The following is a 22,565-nucleotide window of genomic DNA, read 5'->3' on the forward strand; positions in this document are numbered from 1 at the left end:
CCTCCTAGGCCCTCTAATATAGGACCCTGTTTTCTCACGAAGTCGCAATTTTCCCTTTGACCCTTCAACAACTCCCAAACCCACGGGGGGCGCTTCTGTTGGTCACCAGCTCTAGTAGTGTTCCGCCGCCAGGAGGCAGCACCCTGGAGGTGGGGCGGGGCCGGGGTGCCCGCCCCCTCCCCGCAGGGCTGAAGAGACCCCCCTCGGAGCCCGCCCACGCTAGATGAAGACAGTGGCCCCCCCATGCCCTCCCCCTGGGGCTGCCCCCGCCCCGCGTGCGCTTCCTGGGTGGGGCCGGGGCGGCTTCAAAACCCCCGCCGCCCCAGCCGGTCCCGCCGCCGCCGCCCTTCGCGCCCCAGGCCGTCCCCCTCCTCCTCCCGCCGCGGATCCTCCAGACAGCTAGGCCCCCGGCCGGGGCAGGGGGGACGCCCCTTCGGGGCACCCCCGGCTCTGAGCCGCCCGCGGAACCGGCCTCCGCTGGGAGCCGGCAAGGGAGCAGCGGAGGAGCCGTCCGAGGCCCCAGAGTCTGAGACCAGCCGCCGCCGCCGCAGGGAGGAGGGGGAGGAGGAGTGGGAGGAGGGACGAGCTGGTTGGGAGAAGAGGAAAAAGTTTTGAGACTTTTCCGCTGCTACTGCAAGTCAGAGACGGGGGGACTGCTTGGCGCTGCGCTGTCCCGCAAGGAGGCAGGACCTGAGGACTCCAGACAGCCCTGCTCACCGTCGTGGACACTCGATTGCTACCCGGCGTTCCTCGGACGCCCCCATTCCGGACCAGCCCTCGGGAGCCACAAGCCCCGCCTCCCGCAAAGACTTCACCCCAAAGCTGGGGCGCACCCCTTGCACGCCACCCTCCCCCCAGCCTGCTTCTTGAGTCCCCCGCATCCCAGGACCCTCTCTCCTCTGGGAGGCCGATCTCCCTCGGACCTGCTGGCAATAGCTTCCTATTTAAGAACACCCCACTTTTGGGTCCCAGAGAGCGCTCATCTCGATTTTTATCCCGGTGGCATACTGAGACACTCTGGTGTCAGAGCGTCACCGCGACTCCTGCTGCTTTCTCCCTCAACCTCAAATTATTCAGGACTATCACCTACCTTTCCTTGGGAGACCCCACCCCACCCCACAAGCCCTGCAGGGGCGGGGCCTCCGCATCCCACCTTTGCCCGGGGTTCGCGCTCTCCGAAGTTCCGTGGGGCGCCGCCTCCCCCATGCCGCCCTCGGGGCTGCGGCTGCTGCCGCTTCTGCTCCCACTCCCGTGGCTTCTAGTGCTGACGCCCGGGAGGCCAGCCGCGGGACTCTCCACCTGCAAGACCATCGACATGGAGCTGGTGAAACGGAAGCGCATCGAAGCCATCCGTGGCCAGATCCTGTCCAAACTAAGGCTCGCCAGTCCCCCGAGCCAGGGGGAGGTACCGCCGGGCCCGCTGCCCGAGGCGGTGCTCGCTTTGTACAACAGCACCCGCGACCGGGTGGCAGGCGAGAGCGCTGACCCGGAGCCCGAGCCCGAGGCGGACTACTACGCCAAAGAAGTCACCCGCGTGCTAATGGTGGACCGCAACAACGGTGAGCTCTGAGGGGCTGGGGAGCCAGGAGGGAGCCCCCAGGGGGCGCCGGAGTGCAGGGGTCACCGGGAGGAAATTACCCGCAGAGGAAACTGGCTGGAGGAAGGGGACCCCTGGGGGCGCTGGGATGACTGTTTGGGTGTCCCAAAGAGGATGGCGCTTACCCCTACCCCAGGTGTCTGGTCTTAGAGAGAAAGACAGCCTGCAAAAGTGAACCTCCCCTAGAAAGGCATGATCCTGGGGAGAGTCCACTCTAGAAGAGGAGCATTTGTCAGGTTTTGTTTTAAGTTCCCCTTATGGTGCCTGAAAATGCAAGGCTCGTTGGGTCCTTTTCCAGAAAGGTAAAGCCCGGCTCAGGAAAAATGGAAGGCGCCCAGCATTTGGGAAACAAGAGACAGTGTGGAAAGCCGACACTAGACCGGGTCGTGAGATGGAGAGAAGAGATTCAAGGGAAAAAAAAAACCTAGGGGATGGGTACCCTAGAAATGCCAAATAAAATCTCTACTGGGCTTACTACCAGAAGGCGACAGGCGCGTGCTGGAGGGTGTGATCTGTGGAGTCATTGTGGGGTTCCAAGTGATAGAGGAAAGCGAAGTTGTTAGGAGAAGGAGGCTAGAGAGAGAGGAGCGGAGAGGGTGCGGAAAATGAGCCCGGAGGTGTCACGAGTGTTTTGCTTGGGGGCGTAAAAAAGCTTGCGAGCGGGCAGGCGGAGCCCAGTGGAGGAAGCGAGCGAGTCCTCAAGAAATTTAGAATACTGGGTCATTGGGAAGGAATTATAAAAGAGGGGAGACTGGCGTAGGAAGGTGGCCCCGCGAGGCGGGCAGGCAGAACAGGGATACTATGCCATCCAGGCGAGAGTGGCGAGCGCCCCTCGCCTGGGCGTGGAAGGGAGTGGCTGAACCTCGGGCCCTAGGGGAGCTGCTAGAGGTAGGAGAGAGGCAGTCTTCAAAACCCAAATGAAAAAAACGAGTCGGTAAGGGTGAGGAATCTCCACGTGGGTGCCACGCGCGTGGGGAGGAGCTTGCGCTTCTTGAGGGGGTTAGAGGACCCCACGGAGCTGAACGCTGGCAGGCTGTACCCCCAAAGTCCCAGTTCCTTCTACGGGAGGCTGGGGAAAACCCAGCGTCCGGTCGCCTCGCCCTCCTCCCTTCCCTTTCCTTTCCGTGCCCAGGAGGAGGGGGGAGACTGAGAACGCGCGCGCGGAGCCTGGGGCGAGACGAGGCAGGTCCGGATCCCGCCCTCCCTAGGCTGTTAGTCTCCCGCCCTCCTCACCCCAGCAGTGGGCGGGGACACTCACGGCCTCGCCCTTTAGTCACCCACGCGGGACCTAGGAGTCCAGTGTGACCGGGAACTGTGGGTGTCAGAAGCTTCTCCAGGTTTCACCGTCCTAACCCCCAGAGGTGGACTTAAGAATTCCTTGCACATCGCTGAACCCAATTGTGGCTCAGGCCTAATGACACCCCTCCCTAGTCACCATTTAATGTGACCTCTTCGTTAAAGTCTTTTCCTCTCCCCTAAGACTGTATTTCTTCTCTTACGCATATATCTCTTCCGGCATGTGCCTCCCCGTTTCCGTCTCCTCTCCCACGTATCTATTCATCTCTATGTCACCCCACTTCCCTCTGCGACACCCACAATCCTTCCTGCCCTCTTATCTCTCCCCTATCTGCTACCCCCAACTGAGATCCCACCCCCTCCATTGTGGTTTGCTGAGTAACAACTGGTCCAAGAATAGGGCCCCTCTGTCCTTCATCGATGTCTGGGTCACCATCTCATCCCCACTACAGGAAGTCAAAAGCTCCAGTTGATGGAGGATTTCAGGACTTTGCCCCTTCGTCCACCGACGCAGACATCCTTTAGCCAAGGAAGCCCTTTAGTGAATGGGGCTCCCAAACATGCAGTTATTCTTGCCTAGAAATCAACCTCGCTACTAACCCGGCCAGGAAGTGGGCTAAAGAGGGAAGTAGCCGATGATAGGCAGATGATAATTACCCTGCACTGGCCAGGAAGTAACAGAGTTTCACGATTAAGACCACAGTCTGGTTGTCTCTACACCTGATTCCCCACCCCCCCAACTCCCCTCTCCCACTCAGTTCTCTCCCTTCATCACCTCTGATGGCTTCCTGACTTGATGTGCAGGGCTGGATTGGTACCCAGCGGTGAGGGAAGGGGCTGTGTGAGGGGGGGACTGGAAAGAGGGAAATCTTCCGTTGGGATGAATAAATAAATAAGTAAATAAATAAGTGGGGGGGGGGACAAACCACCATCTGCCAAGCAGAGCCGTCCATGACTGTAGTCCCAGTACGAGGGAGATAGAGGCGAAAGGATTGCTTCGAGCCTAAGCTATGAGATCCTGTCACCAGAAACAAAAGAAAATAAACAAACAAAAAATTAGCCCCTAGCATAAGATGGCTTGAATCTTACCACATTGTGAAGTCTTGATGTCTTTATCTTTGTAGTGTTTAAAACAATTTCGTTACCATTCACTGTATTCCCCTCACCCTTATTCACACATGCATGCACGCATGCACGCAGGCAGGCAGGCAGGCTAACTCCCAGTGAACAGCTTCCTGACTCGGGCTCCTGAGTGCTGCTGGCTGCAGACTCGCACCGGCTAAAATACACATTATCGACGTGTGTGTCACATGTTTAGCTTTTGCCCCATGTCTTATCAGCTCCCTGGAATTGGATGGTATCTTGCAGTTAAAGAGAAGAATTTGCTCACCATTGGGTACATAGTGCTTCAGTTGAGGCCACCTCAGTTGGGAGTCAGAACTTAATGGTACCTGTTTCTTCCAAGGTCAGAAGGAGATTGGCCCAATGGGAGAGCATTTCCCTAGAATCCACCTTTGAGGTGTTCGCTCCAGCACAGCTGTTCGTTCCAGCCTAGAACCCGCTGTGGAAGTCACTCAGTGCCACTTTCTGGTCCCCACAATTATGCTATGCCATTCACTCTACAACTGCTGTGTGGTTTTGTTTGAGGTGTGGTTTTGTTTGAGGCGTGGTCTCGCAAAGCCCAGGTGAGGTCAGCCAGTTAAGAGCATTAGAGAGGGGCTCAGCAGTTCAGAGAACCAGCTGTTCTTCCAGAGGTCAGCCGGGGCCCACATGGCTGCTCACAGCCCTCTGTGGCTCCAGTTCTAGAGGATCTGACGCCCTCTTCTGGCCTCCACAGGCGCCAGGCATACACTCAGTACACAGACGCACAGACACAGCCGAGAACACCCATAGACTTAAAGTTAGAAGAGTGGACATGTCAAAGTGGAGCGCCAACCTGAGTTAGAGCCCATGGGCTCAGAAGCAGGGCACCTCTTTTTCTCCCATCCTCGCCACAGACCTGATGTCTTTCTCCTTCTGCTCCTCCCCACCCAGCAATCTATGACAAAACCAAAGACATCACACACAGTATATATATGTTCTTCAATACGTCAGACATTCGGGAAGCAGTGCCAGAACCCCCATTGCTGTCCCGTGCAGAGCTGCGCCTGCAGAGATTCAAGTCAACTGTGGAGCAACACGTAGAACTCTACCAGGTGAGGCTTTGAGCCTGAGAGGTGGCTCACAGGTCACAACTGCTGAGGTGTGGCCAGGTGGCTCTGTTTGACAACTACAGGGCACACAGCCAGTCCTTGAGGAGAGAATACAGAGTGTTGAAGCCTAAGGGTCTTCTTGTTTTCTTTTGGTTGGTTGTTTCGGTTTTTCAGGACAAGGTCTCTGTGTAGCCCTGGCTGCCCTAGAACTCACTCTGTAGATCAGGCTGGCCTCAAATTCACAGAGATCCATCCACCTGCCTTTGCCTCTCCAGTGCTGGGACTGAAGGCAGGTGTGTGTCACCATAGCCCCCGAGAATCCTAAGGTTTTTAAAAAATGCTTAGATTTCGTCCCATTAGTTGAATTTGGGATGTTGAACTAAAAATGCAGAAAGAGCCATGGGATGGATATCTGGATTTGTATGCTTGCCTAGAATCCCCCAGTGAGGGGCTAGGGGCGTGGCTCAGTGGTAGACTGCCTAGCATGAGTAAAGCATGGGGGTGGGAGTGGGTGGGTGAGGAGAGGGGATAACAGTGAGGAAGGAAAGGAAGTTGGCAGACACTTGCAATCCCAGCACTTGGAGGATGGAGGCAGGAGACCAGGAGTCTGAGGCCAGCCTGAGCTACTTGAGACCCCGTCTGGAGGCTGAGGCAATAAGATCTCTTGAACCCAAGTATTCAAGTCCAACATGGAATAGTGAGATCTTGTCCCGGACAGAGAAATTAAGCATTTGAAATGCCCTTGTAGTCTCTTAAGTCAGCAATCACCATTCTGGACTTCAAAAGTAGCTTCTTTTTTTCTTTTTAAAGACAGGGGTTCTCTGGGTGTCTTGGAACTCAGCAATCCACTCACCTCTGCCTTCTGAGACTTGGGCCTTAAAGGCTTGGGCCACCACTGCCAAGCCAAAAATAAAAATTTTAAACCAGGAGGCAGAGGCAGGAGGGTCTCAGAGTTCAAGGCCAGCCTGGTCTCCATTGTTAGCTCCAGAACAGCCAGGGCAACACAGAGAGACCCTGTCTCAAAAAACAACAATGACAAAAACAAAAACATTGGGAAGACTGTTTTGTGAGTGTACTCATAATAATAATTGTAAGTAAGATAACAAACTAAAGATAGAGAGATAGATAGATAGATAGATAGATAGATAGATAGATAGGAAAGAGAGTCACCACTCTCCCAAACTCAGGATAGTAAACCGGTTAAACTGTGCTCCACAGTATGAGCAATGAGCACTTGCGTTGAGGGCCCTCCCAGCTGCTCAGCAGCGTCCACCATGGAAGAGATTGAGGTCCCGCAAGGCTGTTGAGTGCCCATAGCTTGCACAGAATCTCATGCCCAAGGGGGAGCCTCACGACTGACCACAGCCTGGGGTTGTCGTTCCTGTCCCATGCTGTGTTCCAGTCTCTGTCCACCCCTCCACCCCCACTCCTGGCTACTTTTTGCTCTTGGGTGCTGTATGTGAGGGCGTGGCCTGCAGGATCCAGAGTCTGTACGTGTCAGAAGCCAGTGTCTGGGGGATGCCAGTTTGTGGGACAGGCAGCATGGGTTTGCAGCCAGATGATCTGGGGACAAGATGGCAGCCACCATACTCCTCTTTGCTTTCTTTGTTTCCATTCAGAAATATAGCAACAATTCCTGGCGTTACCTTGGTAACCGGCTGCTGACCCCCACTGATACGCCTGAGTGGCTGTCTTTTGACGTCACTGGAGTTGTCCGGCAGTGGCTGAACCAAGGAGGTGAGATTGCTTGTCTTGTACCATCCTCCAGTGGGCCCCCCCCCGTTTGTCCTGGCATCATTGTGCATAGCACTGCATTCCCCCCAACTGCACCCCTAACACACACACACACACACACACACAAACACACACCACACACACACTCACACACACACACACACACACACACACACACCACACACACACACACACACACACATACCTGGTACTGATGTCAAGAAGTAGTACTTCACAGTTCTTACCAATGGATCAATCTGTGGAGGGATGCTAGGGATAGACGGTGACCCAAACAGTCCCTATCCTTGCCTTCAGTAGACCGAGTGGTACCTTGGACAGTTGAAGGATAGGTTGACTTTTAGCTGTGCTTTATGACTCATCGTAGAGAGGAACGTGGTTGAGCACTCAGGAGGTGCCTGACTGTCTGGATTCAAGGAGGGCTTCCTGTAGGAGAGGGCATCTGAGGTAATGTCTCTGAGATGAATAAAAGCAAGCAGGAAAAGGAGAAATGAGAGTATCCTGTACCAAGGCTCTGCAGCCAGGGAGAGAGCCTGCTGTGTCCGTTTGTCCAGGAGTGAACAGTCTCCCTTGTCTCTTGTGGGTCCTTCCCTTGCAAGGCCCACACGATCTTTCCAGACACTGGTAAGGTCCTGTCAGAGCCCTAGCAGGCAGTAATGGCCTATAAGGATGTAGGCCAGAAAGGGAGACCTACAGAGAGGGCAAGGCTTAGATGAGGGAAACCAAAGTGTTGTGGAAACCCAGGCAAGGTTAGGACCCAGGAGGGCTTCTGGGATGAGAGAAGACTGACTCATGGGATGTGTAGTTTAGCCACATGGAGGATGAGTCCGAGTGGGCTGGCACCAAGAGGAATGTGGAAAGCCCACTGGATGGAGGTCAAGAAGAATTTTGTGTGGTATACAGTAGGCGCTTAGTATCATTTATGTGTCCACTCAAGGAACATCTCCCTTGAACCAGTAAGATGGCTCAGCAGATAAAGGTGCCCACTGCTGAGATTAATGGCTTAGGTTCAAGCCCCAGGAACACCCAGGAAGTTGGAGGGAACCAACTTCTACAAATTGACCCCTGACCTCCCTGCATACCCTGGCACATGTGCACCCCCCTGAATAATGAGAAGAGGCCAGCTTAGGTTTGCACCGTGCCTTTGCCTCTGGCTCCCTGTGTGGCCCTGGCTAAGTCGCTTCCTCCTGGAGTGAAGGACTCTGAAGATCAGTGGAGTTTAGATCAGTGAGTGACTGGCGTCTGTGTTCGCTCTGAATGTCCTTCGACACCAACACTGCTCCTGGCCCTTGGCACCTAGATCATGATGATGTTTATCTTTGTGACCAAGGACCAGGCTTTACAGAGCAAGAAGATAGCAAGAACCCAGGGCAACATGCCTGATGGTACGAAAGCCTGCTAAACTCTGCGCTTGGGAGGCGAAGGCAAGAGGATCATGAGTTCAAGGTCTTAGCTCCATAGTGAGTTCGAGAATTTGAGGCCAGCTTGGGCTACGTGAGACCCTGTCTCCAAAGAAAAAGAGGGCCATGGAGAGGGGTCATGGGCGCAAGAGCTTCCATTTTGCAAGCACAAGGACCTGAATTCTCATCCCTGGCACTCATGTAAAAGTCCGACATTGGCGTAGTGTGTGCCTGTAACCCCAGCCTTGTTGGGGGTTCGGTGTATGTATGGAGACAGGCCAACTCATGACTCTGTGATCTGCCAATCTGGCCAAAGGGGTGGGCTCAAGTCCAGAGATCTGTCTGAGGCAATGAGGGAGAAAGGATTAGAGGAAGATGCTTGTCACCCAGGTATAAGCCTACCTGGTATAAAATGTACATTATACATGCATACATATACATATATACACATACATATCTACAGTTCCAAAAAATATAAAATGAAAGGAAATAAGGCAGGCACAGGATCCCTCCTCTGTTCATGTTGTTCTACTGAGAATAATCAAAGAAGTAAATACTCATGCAGAAATGTCAGAGCCCCTGCCCGCTATGGAGGAAAGGAATGGATGCCACATTTGGAGAGGGAAGTGTCTCCTCAGAGCCTTTCCCAAGGGGTTGACGTTTGAGCTGAGCCCTGAATAAAGGGGAGAAGGAACCAGCAACTTAAAGAGCGAAAAGTGTGGGGTGACTAGCAAGGAGGCCCCAGGGCTGGCAGCTTCCTGCCCCCTCTCCCTTCCCCCCATCAAGGCCTCACCAGTCACCTCAGACTCCTTTCCTCTCCTGCAGACGGAATACAGGGCTTTCGCTTCAGTGCTCACTGCTCTTGTGACAGCAAAGATAATGTACTCCACGTGGAAATCAATGGTGAGTTAACTTCCCAGCTCCTGCCGGACACAGACCCTGCATGTGCGTGCGTGCGTGCGTGCGTGCGTGCGTGCGTGTGTGTGTGTGTGTGTGAGAGAAATCTCACTCGCCCCTTGCTCACCCATCCATCCCTCCACAACATTCAAACCCAAACAGGGATCAGTCCCAAACGTCGAGGTGACCTGGGCACCATCCATGACATGAACCGACCCTTCCTGCTCCTCATGGCCACCCCCCTGGAAAGGGCTCAACACCTGCACAGCTCCAGGCACCGGAGAGCCCTGGATACCAACTACTGCTTCAGGTAAACTCTGTCTCTCTCGGAGGCTGCACAGGCTGGGGGCTTGACTGCAGCCTGTGGACTGGTGTGCCACCATTCATGCCTGGAGGGCTTGGGGACAAGTTCTTGGTTCTGTGGGCAGCTGAGAGTCTAGAATGTGGGGTGTTTTCTGGCTGGAGTGTTCAGGTTAGCACAAGAGTTAGAAGTCGGTTGGAAGGTTATCTTGTTGGGTTTTAAAATTCTTGCTAGGCTTCCACCACTTTGCAATGCTAATGAAAGAATTTACTGTGAGCAATTGAGAGTGCTGACCCTAGAAAGCGGGAGAGTTGAGATCCAAGCATTTGGGTTCAGAATCAGAAGGCGGTCTGCACTGGGTTCCCACACTCGAGGCAGATGGTGGTCTCCAATGCTGGTAGTTGGGAACGACAATTATTGGGGCTCAGAATGGCAGGGTCTGGCATGGAGATGTTAGCGTTCAGAGTGGAGGTGGAGAAAGCCAGAATGTGAGTCCCCTGAGGGTCAGGGCTTCATCTTGCAGTGGTGCACCCTGAGGAAGCTGGGAGGCGGAACTTCCTGAGATGTAGGCTTACAAGTGTGGAGTGTTGGAAGACAGCACTGAAGCAGGGAACTCTGAGGAGTCGGAGAGTGGGCATCCTAGAGTGTCCAGAATGGCCATCCCAAGGGCAAATGCTTTTTGGTCATTGTTTTTAAATTATATCTGTGTGTGCGTGTGTGTGTGCGTGCTTGCGTGTAGGGGCACCCATGCCATGACACTTGTGTGAAGGTCAGAGGACAACTGTTGGGAGTCCGTTCTCCTTCCACCGCGAGTGTCCCAGAGATAAGACTCAGGTTATCAGGTTTGGCAGTGAGCACCTTGACCCACTTTGTTTTGTTCAAGACAGGGCTTTGCTGTGTGACTGAGGCTACCCTCAGATTCACTCCTTTAGCCCAGGCTAGCTTGAATTCTCTGTCCTGGGATTACAGGTGTTACCCAACCACCCCATTTCAGACAGAATGGCAGACTCATACTAAGCCTCGGTAATGCGGATTGCGAGAAAGAAGTTGAAACACTAGATCCTAGGAGGTGTGAAATTCAGGAGAGTTGAGATGAGAGCAGTGAGCTACCTGTCCCTTCCCTGCTTCAGACTTTATAGAGTGCTGTGTTGTATGTCGGTCCTTGGCTGGAGCTGCTCCTCCCCCTCCCCCTCCTCCCCCTCCTCCTCCTCCTCCTCCTTCACCGTCCCTTTTTTTTTTTTTTTTTTTGGTTCTTTTTTTCGGAGCTGGGGACCGAATCCAGGGCCTTGTGCTTCATAGGCAAGCGCTCTACCACTGAGCTAAATCCCCAACCCCGCCTTCACCGTCCTTTTGCTGTTAGCCTTCACATAGGAACAGATGGAGGGGCTTCACACTGCAGGTTACTAAGAGATGAGAAAACTATGCAAGCTCTGTTCCCCGCATACTGGGAAACGAACTTAGGGAATCAGGAAAATCTCTTTGTCTGTCTGTCTGTCTGTCTGTCTGTCTGCCTGCCTGCCTGCCTGCCTGCCTGCCTCTCTCTCTACATTTGTTTTGTTTATGCCTGATGTATGTGTGGGCTCTGGGAATCCAAACCCAGGTCTTCATGCTTGCATAGCAAGCACTTGACTCACTGAGCCACGTCCTCTGCTGTGACAAGTCCCCAGTTGCTTGGAAGAACATAGTGCCAACGAAGAAGGCCTGTCAGATACATCAACCGTGATCTGATGGGGATGGTAGCTCCAACTCCCATGTTTCCCTGCAACAGAGGGACAGACTAGCAACATTAACCAGCACCACAGGGATGCACCCAGCAAAGTGCAGATGGTGGGAAACCTAGTCGTTTCTTTAACACATACAGTACAAAGAAGGGAGGGCAGGATATATAACCCACAGGACTAGAAGAGAGGGAGAGAAGGGCCAAGAGGTGGGAAGAGGAGGAAAGAAAAGGAAAGGGAAAAAGACTTTTATGGGATATGGTGGGAAATATGAACCTTGAGTAGTATTTGATTTTAGTGAGTTACTGTTAAATTCTTGACCAGGGTTGGGGATGCTGTGAAGAGATGGCTCAGTGGTTAAGAGCACTGGCTGCTCTTCAAGAGAACCTGGGTTCAATTCCCAGCCCCCACATGGAGGATCACACCTGTGTGTAACTCTTGTTCCAGAAGATCTGATGCCCTCACACAGGCATAGATGCAGGCAGAACAGCAATGTACAGAAAAAAATTCTTGCCTAGGATTTTGTTGTTGCTGCTGCCTTTGTGATACTGAGGAGGGAACCCAGTACCTTGTACGTGGTAGAAAAGCAGTTGACCACTGAGCCACGCCCCCAGCCCCTCACTGGGGGATTCTAGGCAGGGGCTCTACCACTGAGCCACGCCCCCGGGCTCTACCACTGAACATATTGATCTATACTTTTGGTTCATGTTTAAATTGTAAAATATTCTTCACTTTCTAAGAGAAAGTGAACCATTCTATAAAAGTTCATTAAACAAATGAGAAAAAAACTACAGTGGCGGACAGGAAGTGTAGGTAGGATGAAATTAGCCACGAGTCAGCAACTGTTGCACTTAACAATTGTGGGGATGTGAATTAATTAAGAAACCATAATTCAGAAGTCCAAAAATCTCTCTGGCCATGATGAGGAACAGGAACAGAAGGAGCTCAAAGTCATTGGTAGGTATGCAGTGTGTTTGTGGCAACCTGGACTACATTAGACCCTGCCTCAAGAAAAGGGTTGGGGCACCAGAGCTCAGCTGCTCTTTTATACAGGACGCAGCAGCTCTGGGGCGTTCTAGGCACCCACATGGCTGCTCACAACAATCCATTAAGGCCAGTTCCAGGGAATCTCATTCCTTCTTCTGGCCTCTGCGGGCACTGCACGGATATGGCGTGTGCACACATATGTGCAGAGACATACTCCTACACATAAAACTTTCTTTTAAATTGCCAGGTGCGGTGGCGCATGTCTCTAATCCCAGCATTCAGGAAGCAGAGAGAGGCAGATCTCTGTTTGAGTTTGAGGCTGGCAAGTTCACTCACATAGCAAATTCCAGGACATAACATGTCGAGATCTTGTCTCAAGAACTAGGAGGAATAATAAAAATAAAATTGGGGGCTGGGGATTTAGCTCAGTGGTAGAGCGCTTACCTAGGAAGCGCAAGGCCCTGGGTTCGGTCCCCAGCTCCGAAAAAAAAAAAAACAAAAAAAAAACAAAAAAAAAATGTGGAGCAGGAGGGTACTTGACATTTTATAAAGTCTGTGTAAATATCCCCTTATCCCCAAAAGCTTTTAGTCCCTAGCACTTCTGAAAAGGGGTATTCAGTTTGTATTGTAACACTCTGCTTCTGTGTCCGTTCGCAACTTTCCACGGCAAAGCTGGTTTTATGCCAGCTTATCGGCTCAAAAACCACCTCCCCCAGGGCCGCAGAGAGGGCCCTTCACAGATTAGGCACGGCTGGCTCTCAGTAGACTGGCAAGGGAGGCTTGAAAAAGCAGTGGCTGTGAAAATCCTAAGACTGCTTCCCAGAAAGAAAGGCCGATATGTGCCAGGCTGTGGTGGTGCACAGCTTTAATCCCAGCACTCAGTAGGCAGAGGCAGGTGGATCTCTGTGAGGGCAAGTCCAGCCTGGCCTGTAGATTGAGTTTCAGGACAGCTGGGGTTACAGAGAAGAACCTTGTCTCCAAAAAAAGAAAGCAAGCGAGCCCTGGGGTGTGTCACCCTGGGGTGTGTCACCCTGGGGTATATCACGGTTACCCGGAAGGCTTGCTTGTTCAATATGGGCCCAGTGTCTCTGTCTCAGCAGAAACGAGTGGGTAGAGTCCACAGGAGCCCCAGTACCCTGAGCCTGGAGCTCTGTGCTCTGAAAAGGAGGTGTCACCCTGTCCCGGGAGCTGCTCACGAGAACCTCCCTTTCAGCCACCCTACCCTGTTGTGTCTCCTTCCAGAGTTTCTTTCTCTCTGTGGCATACCTTCAGATGCTTTGTATGTCATTGTTGAAAACAGGGTCTCCCCGTGTAGCCCTGCCTGGATTAAAATGTTCTGCATGGACCAGGCTGGCTTTGAACTTGCAGCGACCCTCCCATTTCTGCTTCCTGACTGCTGGGGTTATAGGTGTGCACGTGTGCATAATCATGCCTGCCTGGCTCACATGTGTCAAATTTTATTTATTATTTTATTTTACATGCATGTTTTGCCCACATGGGTATATGTGCACTGTGCATACGTGATACCCAGAGGACAAAAGAGGACATTGGATCCCCTAGGTCTGGAGTTACAGATGGCCATGAGCCTCCATGGGGGTGCTGGGAATTGAACCTGGGTCTTCTGCAAGAGCAGCCACTGCACTTGACCACTGAGCCATCTCCTAGTCCCTTGCCCACATTTTTAGAGTTATTTTTAAAGGTGTAATGAGGAGGAACCTGCATTTTCCTTCCTTGAATTACTTCGTTCTGATTCTAAAAATAATCCCAGCCCCTGCTAAGAGTGTGGGAAATCCAGAAAGCCATCACACCAGGGAACATAAAGACCCACGGGCAGCATCTTTAGTGCGCAGTCTGCCGGCCTCTTTGTAATGGGATTTGATTTACTCACTACCTGCATCTTTAGATCCTGATTCTGATACATGCCGTGAACACAGGTGCCCAAGTGTTCTTCTGGTCAGCCTGGGCTACAAGGTGAATTCTGGGGCAACTTAGGGTACATGGCGAGACCTCATCTTAACTTTCCTCCCTCTTGAGGGGATCGTGCAGGGTGAGGTGGCAATTGCTGGTAATTCCAGCACTTGGGAGGCGAAGGCAGGAATTATCAGGAGTTCATGGCCAGCCTGGGTTACCTAACAAAACCCAGTCTTGAAACAAAGGACTGACCAGTACTCAGGAAGCAGGGACAGGAGGGCCTCGGGCAGCCTGGTCTTTGTAGTGAATACTGGGACAGCCAGGACTCCACAGAGAGAGTCTCTCTTAAAAAAAAAAAATGTAATGTTTGTCAGTTAATTCATATAACCAGCATTTGCCAAGCATGTGTACATTAAGAGACACTGCCCCATGGTGAGATGAATCAGATGATATTTAATAAAAACAAGCGGAAACATTCTGAGCAGGAAAATAAAGCTGGTGAAGGGGGCAGGTTAGAAGCCAGGCCAGGAAAAATGAATAATAGTGGAAGCCAAGTGTGGTGCACCCTTGTGATCCCAGCACTTGAGAGGCAGAGGCAGGAGGGTCAGGAGTTTAGGGTTGGCCTTGGCTACAAAGGGTCTTGGAGTCCAGCCTTGGCTACATGAAAGCCTGTTTCAGAAAAGACAAAGAGGGGTTGGGGATTTAGCTCAGTGGTAGAGCCCTTGCCTAGGAAGCGCAAGGCCCTGGGTTCAGTCCCCAGCTCTGAGAAAAAAAAAAAAAAGAACCAGAAAAGACAAAGAACAAAAGACATCTTGGGGACTGATTAATTTTTCTATTCTGATGAAAATCATTTTATGGTGGAAAATTTAAATATAGACAGAAAAAGCAGAGGTAGTATAACCTTCCAGCTTCCAGAATTATCAGGATTTTGATGACTCGCTTCAGACAGTTTGGGGCTGGAGACTTGGCCCAAGAGTTAAAAGCACTGGCTGTTCTTCCAGAGGACCTGGGTTCAGTTCCAAGCACCCGTATATGGTCGCTTAAAAGGACAACTATCAATAACTCCAGTTTCCGGGAACCTGATGCCCTCTTCTGGCCTTCTTGGGCATTGCACAAATATGGTGCACATAAAAATAAATCTTTAAAACAGAACAAGCCAGGTGGTGGTGGTGCACACCTTTAGTCCCAGCACTCTGGAGGCAGAGACAGGTGCGTTCCCAAGTTTGAGGCCAGCCTGGTCTACAGAGTGAGTTCTGGGTCAGCCAGGGCTACACAGAGAAACTCTGTCTCAAGCAAGCAAACAAACAATACCGAAACAGCTGCATAGAAATTCACAGTCCTTGCAGTAAGTGTAGCATTGAATTCCCAGGATGGAATTGAACAGTTGTATGGAGGGACGCTTTGGATGGCAAGTGGGCAGGGCTGGTCAGAGGAGGGAGGCACTGTTCATTTATGTAACGGGGATACTGAATATCTGCCTCAAGCCAGGCAGCATTTTTAGGAGTTAAAGCTCCCTGGGTGGTAGATAGTATTTAAAGGCACCGTCTTACCCTGTAGCCGTAGCTACCCTGGAACCGTCAGGGATCCAGCCTACCCTGCCTCTTTGTTGGTAGTAAAGGTATGCACCGCCATGCACGGATTCACTTTAATCTTGTTGTTATTTTGTGCAAGTGCCCACACATGCTGTGGTGCACACGAGCAGGGCAGAGGTCAGTCTCGTGGAGCCTCTTCTCCACACTCAACTCATCCGGTTTTCAAGTCAGGCTCCTTTATCCGCTAGGCTGTCTTGTCAACCCTGAGTCAAACCTAAATGTAGTGAAGGAGGAAGCCAGAGTGGGCATCTCTGGGAAGAACAAGTCAGGCAAACAAAAACAACCAGCGTGTGTAAATGCCCTGAGGTAGGCTTGACTGTGTCTGAGGACTAGAGAGGAAGCCTGTGTGGCTGATGTCAGGGGTGGGTGAGGGCAGAAGCTGAGGAAAGCCATATTCGGTGTACCTGTGACTCATGGTGATAATTTAGGCATTTGTAGTAAAGGGGAAGGAAGAGTATCATAGCCGGCTATGGCCTCCAAAGGCTGCCCTCGGCCTTGTTTGTGCCACTCAGCTGCACAGGCCTTAGCCCCACATGCAGTAGAGGTTCAGTAAACACTTGTCGGACAGATAGGATGTGTCGGCACACGTGGGGCCGTGGACATGGCATGATTTATTACGTCCCCCCCGTGAGTGCTCATGGGCCTTCTCAGTGCCTGTCGTGATGGATGGTTGTAGTGTTTCTGTTATCGCAGGGGTCCTGGGGAGCCTGGGCTGGAGGCTGAGGGCAGCCTAGGGTTGGAGGGGGCAGCAGGGTTGTCCCTGCTCCTGACCTTTGTTCCTCCCGCCTGCAGCTCCACAGAGAAGAACTGCTGTGTACGGCAGCTGTACATTGACTTTAGGAAGGACCTGGGTTGGAAGTGGATCCACGAGCCCAAGGGCTACCATGCCAACTTCTGTCTGGGGCCCTGCCCCTACATTTGGAGCCTGGACACACAGTACAGCAAGGTGGGTCTGGCCTGTGGGACAGGCTGGAGCAGAGGCTGGGTGGTTGGGAGAGAATGAGAGGCTAGAGCAGTGGGGGAGTCAAGGGAATAGGGTGACAGGGAAACAGAGGAGAGACAGAAATACAGAGAGGCAGAGTTGGAGAGATGGGAAGAAACAGATTAGGTGAGAAAGACAGGAGAGCTAGTGATGTGGAGAGACACAGAAATGGAGGTGGGGAGGATTGGAGATGGGAACTAGAGTAAGTGACCAAGACAGACAGGGAGGGGAGATAAGATGAAGAGAGGGAGAGAGGAAGAGGCAGAGATGGGGGCAGATGAGAGAGAGGTGGAACATTAGGAAGAGACATAAATAGAAATAGACTAGGATAGGTATCGAGGCCGATGGAAGCTGGGGAGACTCAGAGATAAGAGACAGAAATGTAGAGATCCTGGTAGGGAGAGAGACCGGGGAGTCCCTGGACACTGGCAGTGACTCTGGCCCACCCGCAGGTCCTTGCCCTCTACAACCAACACAACCCGGGTGCTTCCGCATCACCGTGCTGCGTGCCGCAGGCTTTGGAGCCACTGCCCATCGTCTACTACGTGGGTCGCAAGCCCAAGGTGGAGCAGTTGTCCAACATGATCGTGCGCTCCTGCAAGTGCAGCTGAGGCCCCGCCCCCGCCCCGCCCCGCCCCTCCCGGCAGGCCCGGCCCCGCCCCCGCCCCGCCCGCAGTGCCCGGGGCTGTATTTAAGGACACCTGCACCCCCCCCAAGCCCATCTGGGGGCCCATTAAAGGTGACAGAGGACTGGTGGTCTCCGTGTCATTGGGCGCCGGATTGCGTCTCCCTCTTAGCTGAAGCTCCTGCTGCACCTTGCCCCTTTCTGTGCCACCACCTCCAGCATTTCCTAAGGAACGCCTGCTCTGACCCCAGTATTCCAGTGGGCCCAGGGCAAAAAAAAAAAAAAAAAAAAAACCTATTATACTCAGGTATCATCTCCTTAGGCGCTGTTCACAGTGCCTGATACCTCTGAGCCTCCACTGAGATAATCCGGGGAGCCTGAATTCCTGCTGCTGACTTGGATGAGCATGTGGAAGAGCAAAAAGTGCTGACTCAGCGGGCTGTGGTGGCTGCTGTGATGAGTCCCAGCACTCGGGAGACAGAGGCAGGCAGACAGAACCCAGGCTAGCCGGGGCTGCACGGTGAGAGCCTGCCTCAGCAAACAACAAAATACTGGTTCAGAGTGGAGTGTGTGGTGCTGAGTGCCTGCAGTGGGGGAGTCAACCGGATAAGGAACTCAAGCCTCCCGGCTACATCAGATCTTGTCTCAAAACAAAACAATTCACAGGACCCGGTGGCACAGGCCTTTAAGATCAGCACTCAGCAGTAGCGAGGGGCTGGGGATTTAGCTCAGTGGTAGAGCGCTTCCTAGGAAGCGCAAGGCCCTGGGTTCGGTCCCCAGCTCCAAAAAAAAGAAAAAAAAAAGAAAGAAAGAAAGCAGTAGCGAGCTGGCCTCTGACTTTTGAGGTCAGCCTACACACAGAAACTGTCTCTAAAATACCAAAAACCAACCAACCAACAAACAAAAAACCCAAAAAAGCAAAAACAAAACCCCAAACCAAACCAATTCAGTGGCCGGTGTTGGTGCTATGTCGCAGGGTGAAAAGAGTCCAGCGGGAGGGAGAACCAGGAGAAGGAAGTGGCATTAGGGGAGGTCCTGTGTGTGTATGTGTGAGAGATTCTTTGAAGACCGGAAGTGACAAATAACAGCCATTTTAGGGTGTAATACCCAGTGAGGAAAGAGTCTAAGGGAAGGGTGTTGTTGGGTGCTGAGTCAGATCCAAGCCAGCACAAGCCAGGGAATGTCAGTTCTCCTCCATGTCAGATGCGTGGCTGTCCTTGATCACAGCTTTCTTCCCACAGCCTAACTGAGCAGGGCTTGGCAAATGTTGGCCCAGAGCCCACTGCGGCGTACAGCCTGTGTCTGTAACTAAGTTCTGCTGGCTCATAGCCACACTTGCTCCCTCCTTCACATACTGTCTGTAACTGCGTGCTGTTTCTGCAGCGTAGTATGCAGGGCCAGCGACATCACTTGGTCCTTTGGAAAATGCCCGCTAAGATGGGTGTGGTCTGCACAAGCTACCTGTAATTTGAACAGGAGGCAGAGGCAGGAGGATCACCACAAGTCCAAAGCAAACCTGATCTACTACATAGCCCCCAGCCAACCAGAGCTAAATATATGGAGAACCTGAGTCAGTCTTTCCCACACTCCAAAAGCTTGCTAAGCCTTTTGGGGGATCATGTGCTCTTTATGGGAGGAAGTTCTTACACACTGCACATAGATGCTGGTTATTTCTTAAATCCACAGAACTTAGGTGAGTGACAGAGCTGGACTTGAACCCAGTGTCTGCACATGTACCTAAGATTGCTTTCTTGATCATATCAAGAGTATGGGACTCCAAAGGAGCTTTGGGGGGGGGGCACATAACCTTACCAGATGAGCTAAAAAAGCTGAATTCGGGCCTCCATGTCTGATAAATCACTGAGAGTAAAGAGGGTGTGGGTGGTTGAGGCTGTGTGTGTGTGTGTGTGTGTGTGTGTGTGTGTGTGTATGCATGTGCCCATGCATGTGTATGTACAAGAGGATGTGTGGGAGTGTATATGCGTGTGTCCTCAGAAAAATAAGTCACCCAGGCAAGAAATACCCGCTCCCTAAGCCAACGGGTCCTGCGTTTCATTTCTTTCCATCTGTTGGGGCGAGCCTGTAAATTCTCTCTTACTTCCTCTTTCTCCAGCCTGTTTCCTCCTTTCGCCTGTGTTTCACTTCCCCTACCCTCTGCCTTTCTCAGGCCTTCACTTGCTTTTCACTCAGGGAGAGTCATGGAGGGAGGGAGGCAGGGTGACAGAGGGCAGAGTTCCTTTGGTTTGAGGCTGACAGTACTGGGACTGGATGAGTGGGTCCTAGGTCTCCCAACCACTTCCCATCCGGGCCTGAGAGCCTCTGAGGAGCAGGCTGGGGTTGGGGGCAGGATAAGATCACTCTGCAAGGACGTTTGTCATTGCCACTAGCTCAGGCCACCGAGGCCTGGCAGACACAAATGCATGCGTGCGCTTGCACACACACAGGCATGCACACATGCATGTGCACATGCACACAGGTTCACATGTGTGCACACACGCACACGTAAGCAAGCAAGAGCACAGTCTGGTTTGTAGTCACTCAGGGATTGCTGCACAGCCCCACTGCCCCAGCAGAAGCCAAAATATGGACGGTGTCCCACAACCACATTCACCTCTCAGGACTAGTGACATGTGTGGATTCTGACACCTGGCAGTGGTCACAGACCATCAACAGGCCAGCCCTGGGGCCTCACAGGACATGACATAAGTAGAAAGTTTGATAGAAAGGCCATCACACAAATACATATTATAGGGCCATGGTTGTACCACATGCCAGACCGATTCACAATGTCAAACACACCAGACACATCGCAGCATCAGAGCCCAGTTGGGAAACAGACTACTCCCCCCAGCAGTTACACAAACATCCTCCACAGGGTCATGGTCATTGCGTGACCCGCTGCAAACCCACTCATACCACACACACTGAAGGTTTCACACACGTCACAGTCCCAGCCAGACTACCAGTAGGCCACAGCTACTGTCTGACACTCTTCACACACACCCACTTGCCTGGGGAGTCCCAAGTGGCCCCACAGACCCAGACACAGTCACACCCAGGATCCCAGACTAGCAGCTCCCACGCACCCAGACACACCCCCAGGATTTCGGAGCCCGTACACCAGGCCTTCACCCCGAGGCTGCGGACATGACAACTCCTGGCTGTGCCCCATGTCCTGCCCACTGGTGACATGGCCCGCCCACCTGCCTATTGCTCCTAGGCAGGCCTGGCTGCTGGCGGCCGGGGGAGGGTAAATTGCAGGCTCAGCACCTCTGCACTGTCCTGCTGCCCTGGCACTTGGGCTCCATGGGTGGCCTGACCCAGCACAGGACACATCCCTCCTACCCACCAGCATCTACCTCAGGCAGGACAGACAGGACACAGGGTTAGGCAGCTGGGACATGAGGGAACTTGTGGGAGGGAGCCTGGGTTCCGGCTGGAGCCCCAGCTTCCCGTCCAGCTTCCAGGGCAGGAAGCAGCCAAGAAGGCCTGCACAGGCCTTCCTGCCCCATCCTGGACCTGCTGGGTGAGCAAGGGTGGGGTGGGGTGGGGTGGGAGAGACAGGAACAAGATTTCCCTTGAAGTCTCATCCCAAGGCATACACAGTACCAATGTGTTTTGTTTCAAACACATTGATCTTACAGGTGTTCAGAGGGCCCCCCCCCCCAACCCACTTCCACTTTCTCTGGTGCCTGAGGGCTTTTGGCCTGCCTGGCATTGTCAGTTTGGGGTGTGTGTTCTCAGCTCTGTGTTTGTGGCTAGCGAGCGCCACATTTCTGCTGAGTGTCTAAGGCTTCACATTTCGGCTGGGTAAGCCGGAGGAGTTCTTTCTGTGGGTTCCCTGCTGGCCCTGTTTGCTGGTGAGAAAGTATGTTATACCAGTGGGTTGCGTAGCTGGGATGAATTATGAGTCTGATTTTTTTCCCTCCCCCTTTAAAATCTTCACAGGTTCCTGGGTGTAAATTTTTGCAGTTAGTGTCAGTTCTACCTGAAACTGGGGTGTTTTAAACACGTTTGCAGGTCTGCAAGGATTTTTTTTTTTTTTTTTTTTCAGAGCTGGGGACCGAACCCAGGACCTTTCGCTTGCTAGGCAAGCGCTCTACCACTGAGCTAAATCCCCAACACCCCCCCCTTTTTTTTTCTTTTAAAGGTGTTGTGTTTCGTTTCTTACCTGAGCTGTTTGGATGCACATCTATGGTAGTTACCAGGGCTTGTGTGCCTTGTGGGTGGGTGACTTGTGAGCTGTGATTGTGTGTGTGTGTGTGTGTGTGTGTGTGTGTGTGTGTGTGTATGTGTGTTTAAATATTTAGTTTAGTATTTTTAATGGTGTATGTGAGTGCTGGTTCCAGTGGAGATCAAGGTGGGCAGAGTTCCCTAGAGCTGAAGTGACAGGTGATAGAGCGCTCATCTCACATGGACTCTACTGACCAAACTCAGGTCCTCTGGAAGAGCGGTGACCCCTCCTAACTGCTGAGACATCTTTCCTGCTGGCTGAAGTTAGAACCAGGGCCTCAAAAATGCTAGAGAAGGGTTGGGGATTTAGCTCAGTGGTAGAGCGCTTGCCTAGCAAGCGCAAGGCCCTGGATTCGGTCCCCAGCTCCGGAAAAAAAAAGAACCAAAAAAAAAAAAAAAATGCTAGAGAATAGTCACTTTTAACAGTCAGTTCTTTAGCCACAAGGTCACATATACCCCAGGCTGGCTTTGAACTTGAACTCTTAATTATCCTATTTCTCTCTCTAGAGCAATGGTTCTCAATCTGTAGGTCAAGACCCATTTTTTGGGGGGTGGGGGTTGTCCAATGAGCCTTTCACAGGGGTTACCTAAGTCCACCGGAAAACACAATTTATGTTATAATTCGTAACAGTAGAAAACTTACAGTTACAAAGTAGCAATGAAAAGAATTTTATGGTTGGGGGGCTCACCACAACATGAGGAACTGTATTAAAGAGTCAATACATTAGGAGGTTGAGAACCACTGCTCTCTAGTGCCAGGGTTACAGGCTTTATGCAACAGTTGAGGATGAAGCCCCCAGGCAAGCACTATAATAACTTAGCAACCTCAGCCTAAGGGCTACATTCGGTGATTAGTATGTTTTGTTCAGAGTCTGACACATATTTGACACTTTGTATCTATGGTGTCTCCACACTTGATGTCTGTGCGAGAGGCCTCCGGGGCTCAGAGGCCTCCATGTTCCTTTTAGACTGCTTTCAGCTAGGGTGGGGAACTGCGAGCAGGTGGAGCCAGCATTAGTAGCATTGGTATGCCCACCTGTGGCTGAAGACTTCAGCTTGGGAGTTGTTGGGTCCTGTGTGGG

General features: G+C 52.3%; 1 protein-coding gene across 1 annotated transcript; it reads left to right on the top strand.

The window, feature by feature from the left end:
- The first annotated feature begins 1,059 nt into the window (after positions 1 to 1,059).
- On the top strand, positions 1,060 to 17,375 carry Tgfb1 (transforming growth factor, beta 1). The gene is made up of 7 exons (NM_021578.2): positions 1,060 to 1,559; positions 4,928 to 5,088; positions 6,705 to 6,822; positions 9,063 to 9,140; positions 9,297 to 9,444; positions 16,436 to 16,589; positions 17,078 to 17,375. The coding sequence occupies exons 1-7, from the start codon at positions 1,205 to 1,207 to the stop codon at positions 17,234 to 17,236; spliced, it is 1,173 nt and encodes a 390-aa protein (NP_067589.1). The 5' UTR covers positions 1,060 to 1,204; the 3' UTR covers positions 17,237 to 17,375.
- Positions 17,376 to 22,565: the final 5,190 nt, after the last annotated feature.

This window comes from Rattus norvegicus, chromosome 1, assembly GCF_036323735.1.
Source record: "Rattus norvegicus strain BN/NHsdMcwi chromosome 1, GRCr8, whole genome shotgun sequence".
NCBI lineage: Eukaryota > Metazoa > Chordata > Mammalia > Rodentia > Muridae > Rattus > Rattus norvegicus.

Bases quoted from the DNA above. Each gene is read 5' to 3' on its own strand.
- Tgfb1 (NM_021578.2), top strand. From the start codon at position 1,205: ATGCCGCCCTCGGGGCTGCGGCTGCTGCCGCTTCTGCTCCCACTCCCG. The intron at 1,560-4,927 runs GTGAGCTCTGAG...CTCCCCACCCAG, and splicing joins AATGGTGGACCGCAACAACG to CAATCTATGACAAAACCAAA. The intron at 6,823-9,062 runs GTGAGATTGCTT...CCTCTCCTGCAG, and splicing joins GCAGTGGCTGAACCAAGGAG to ACGGAATACAGGGCTTTCGC.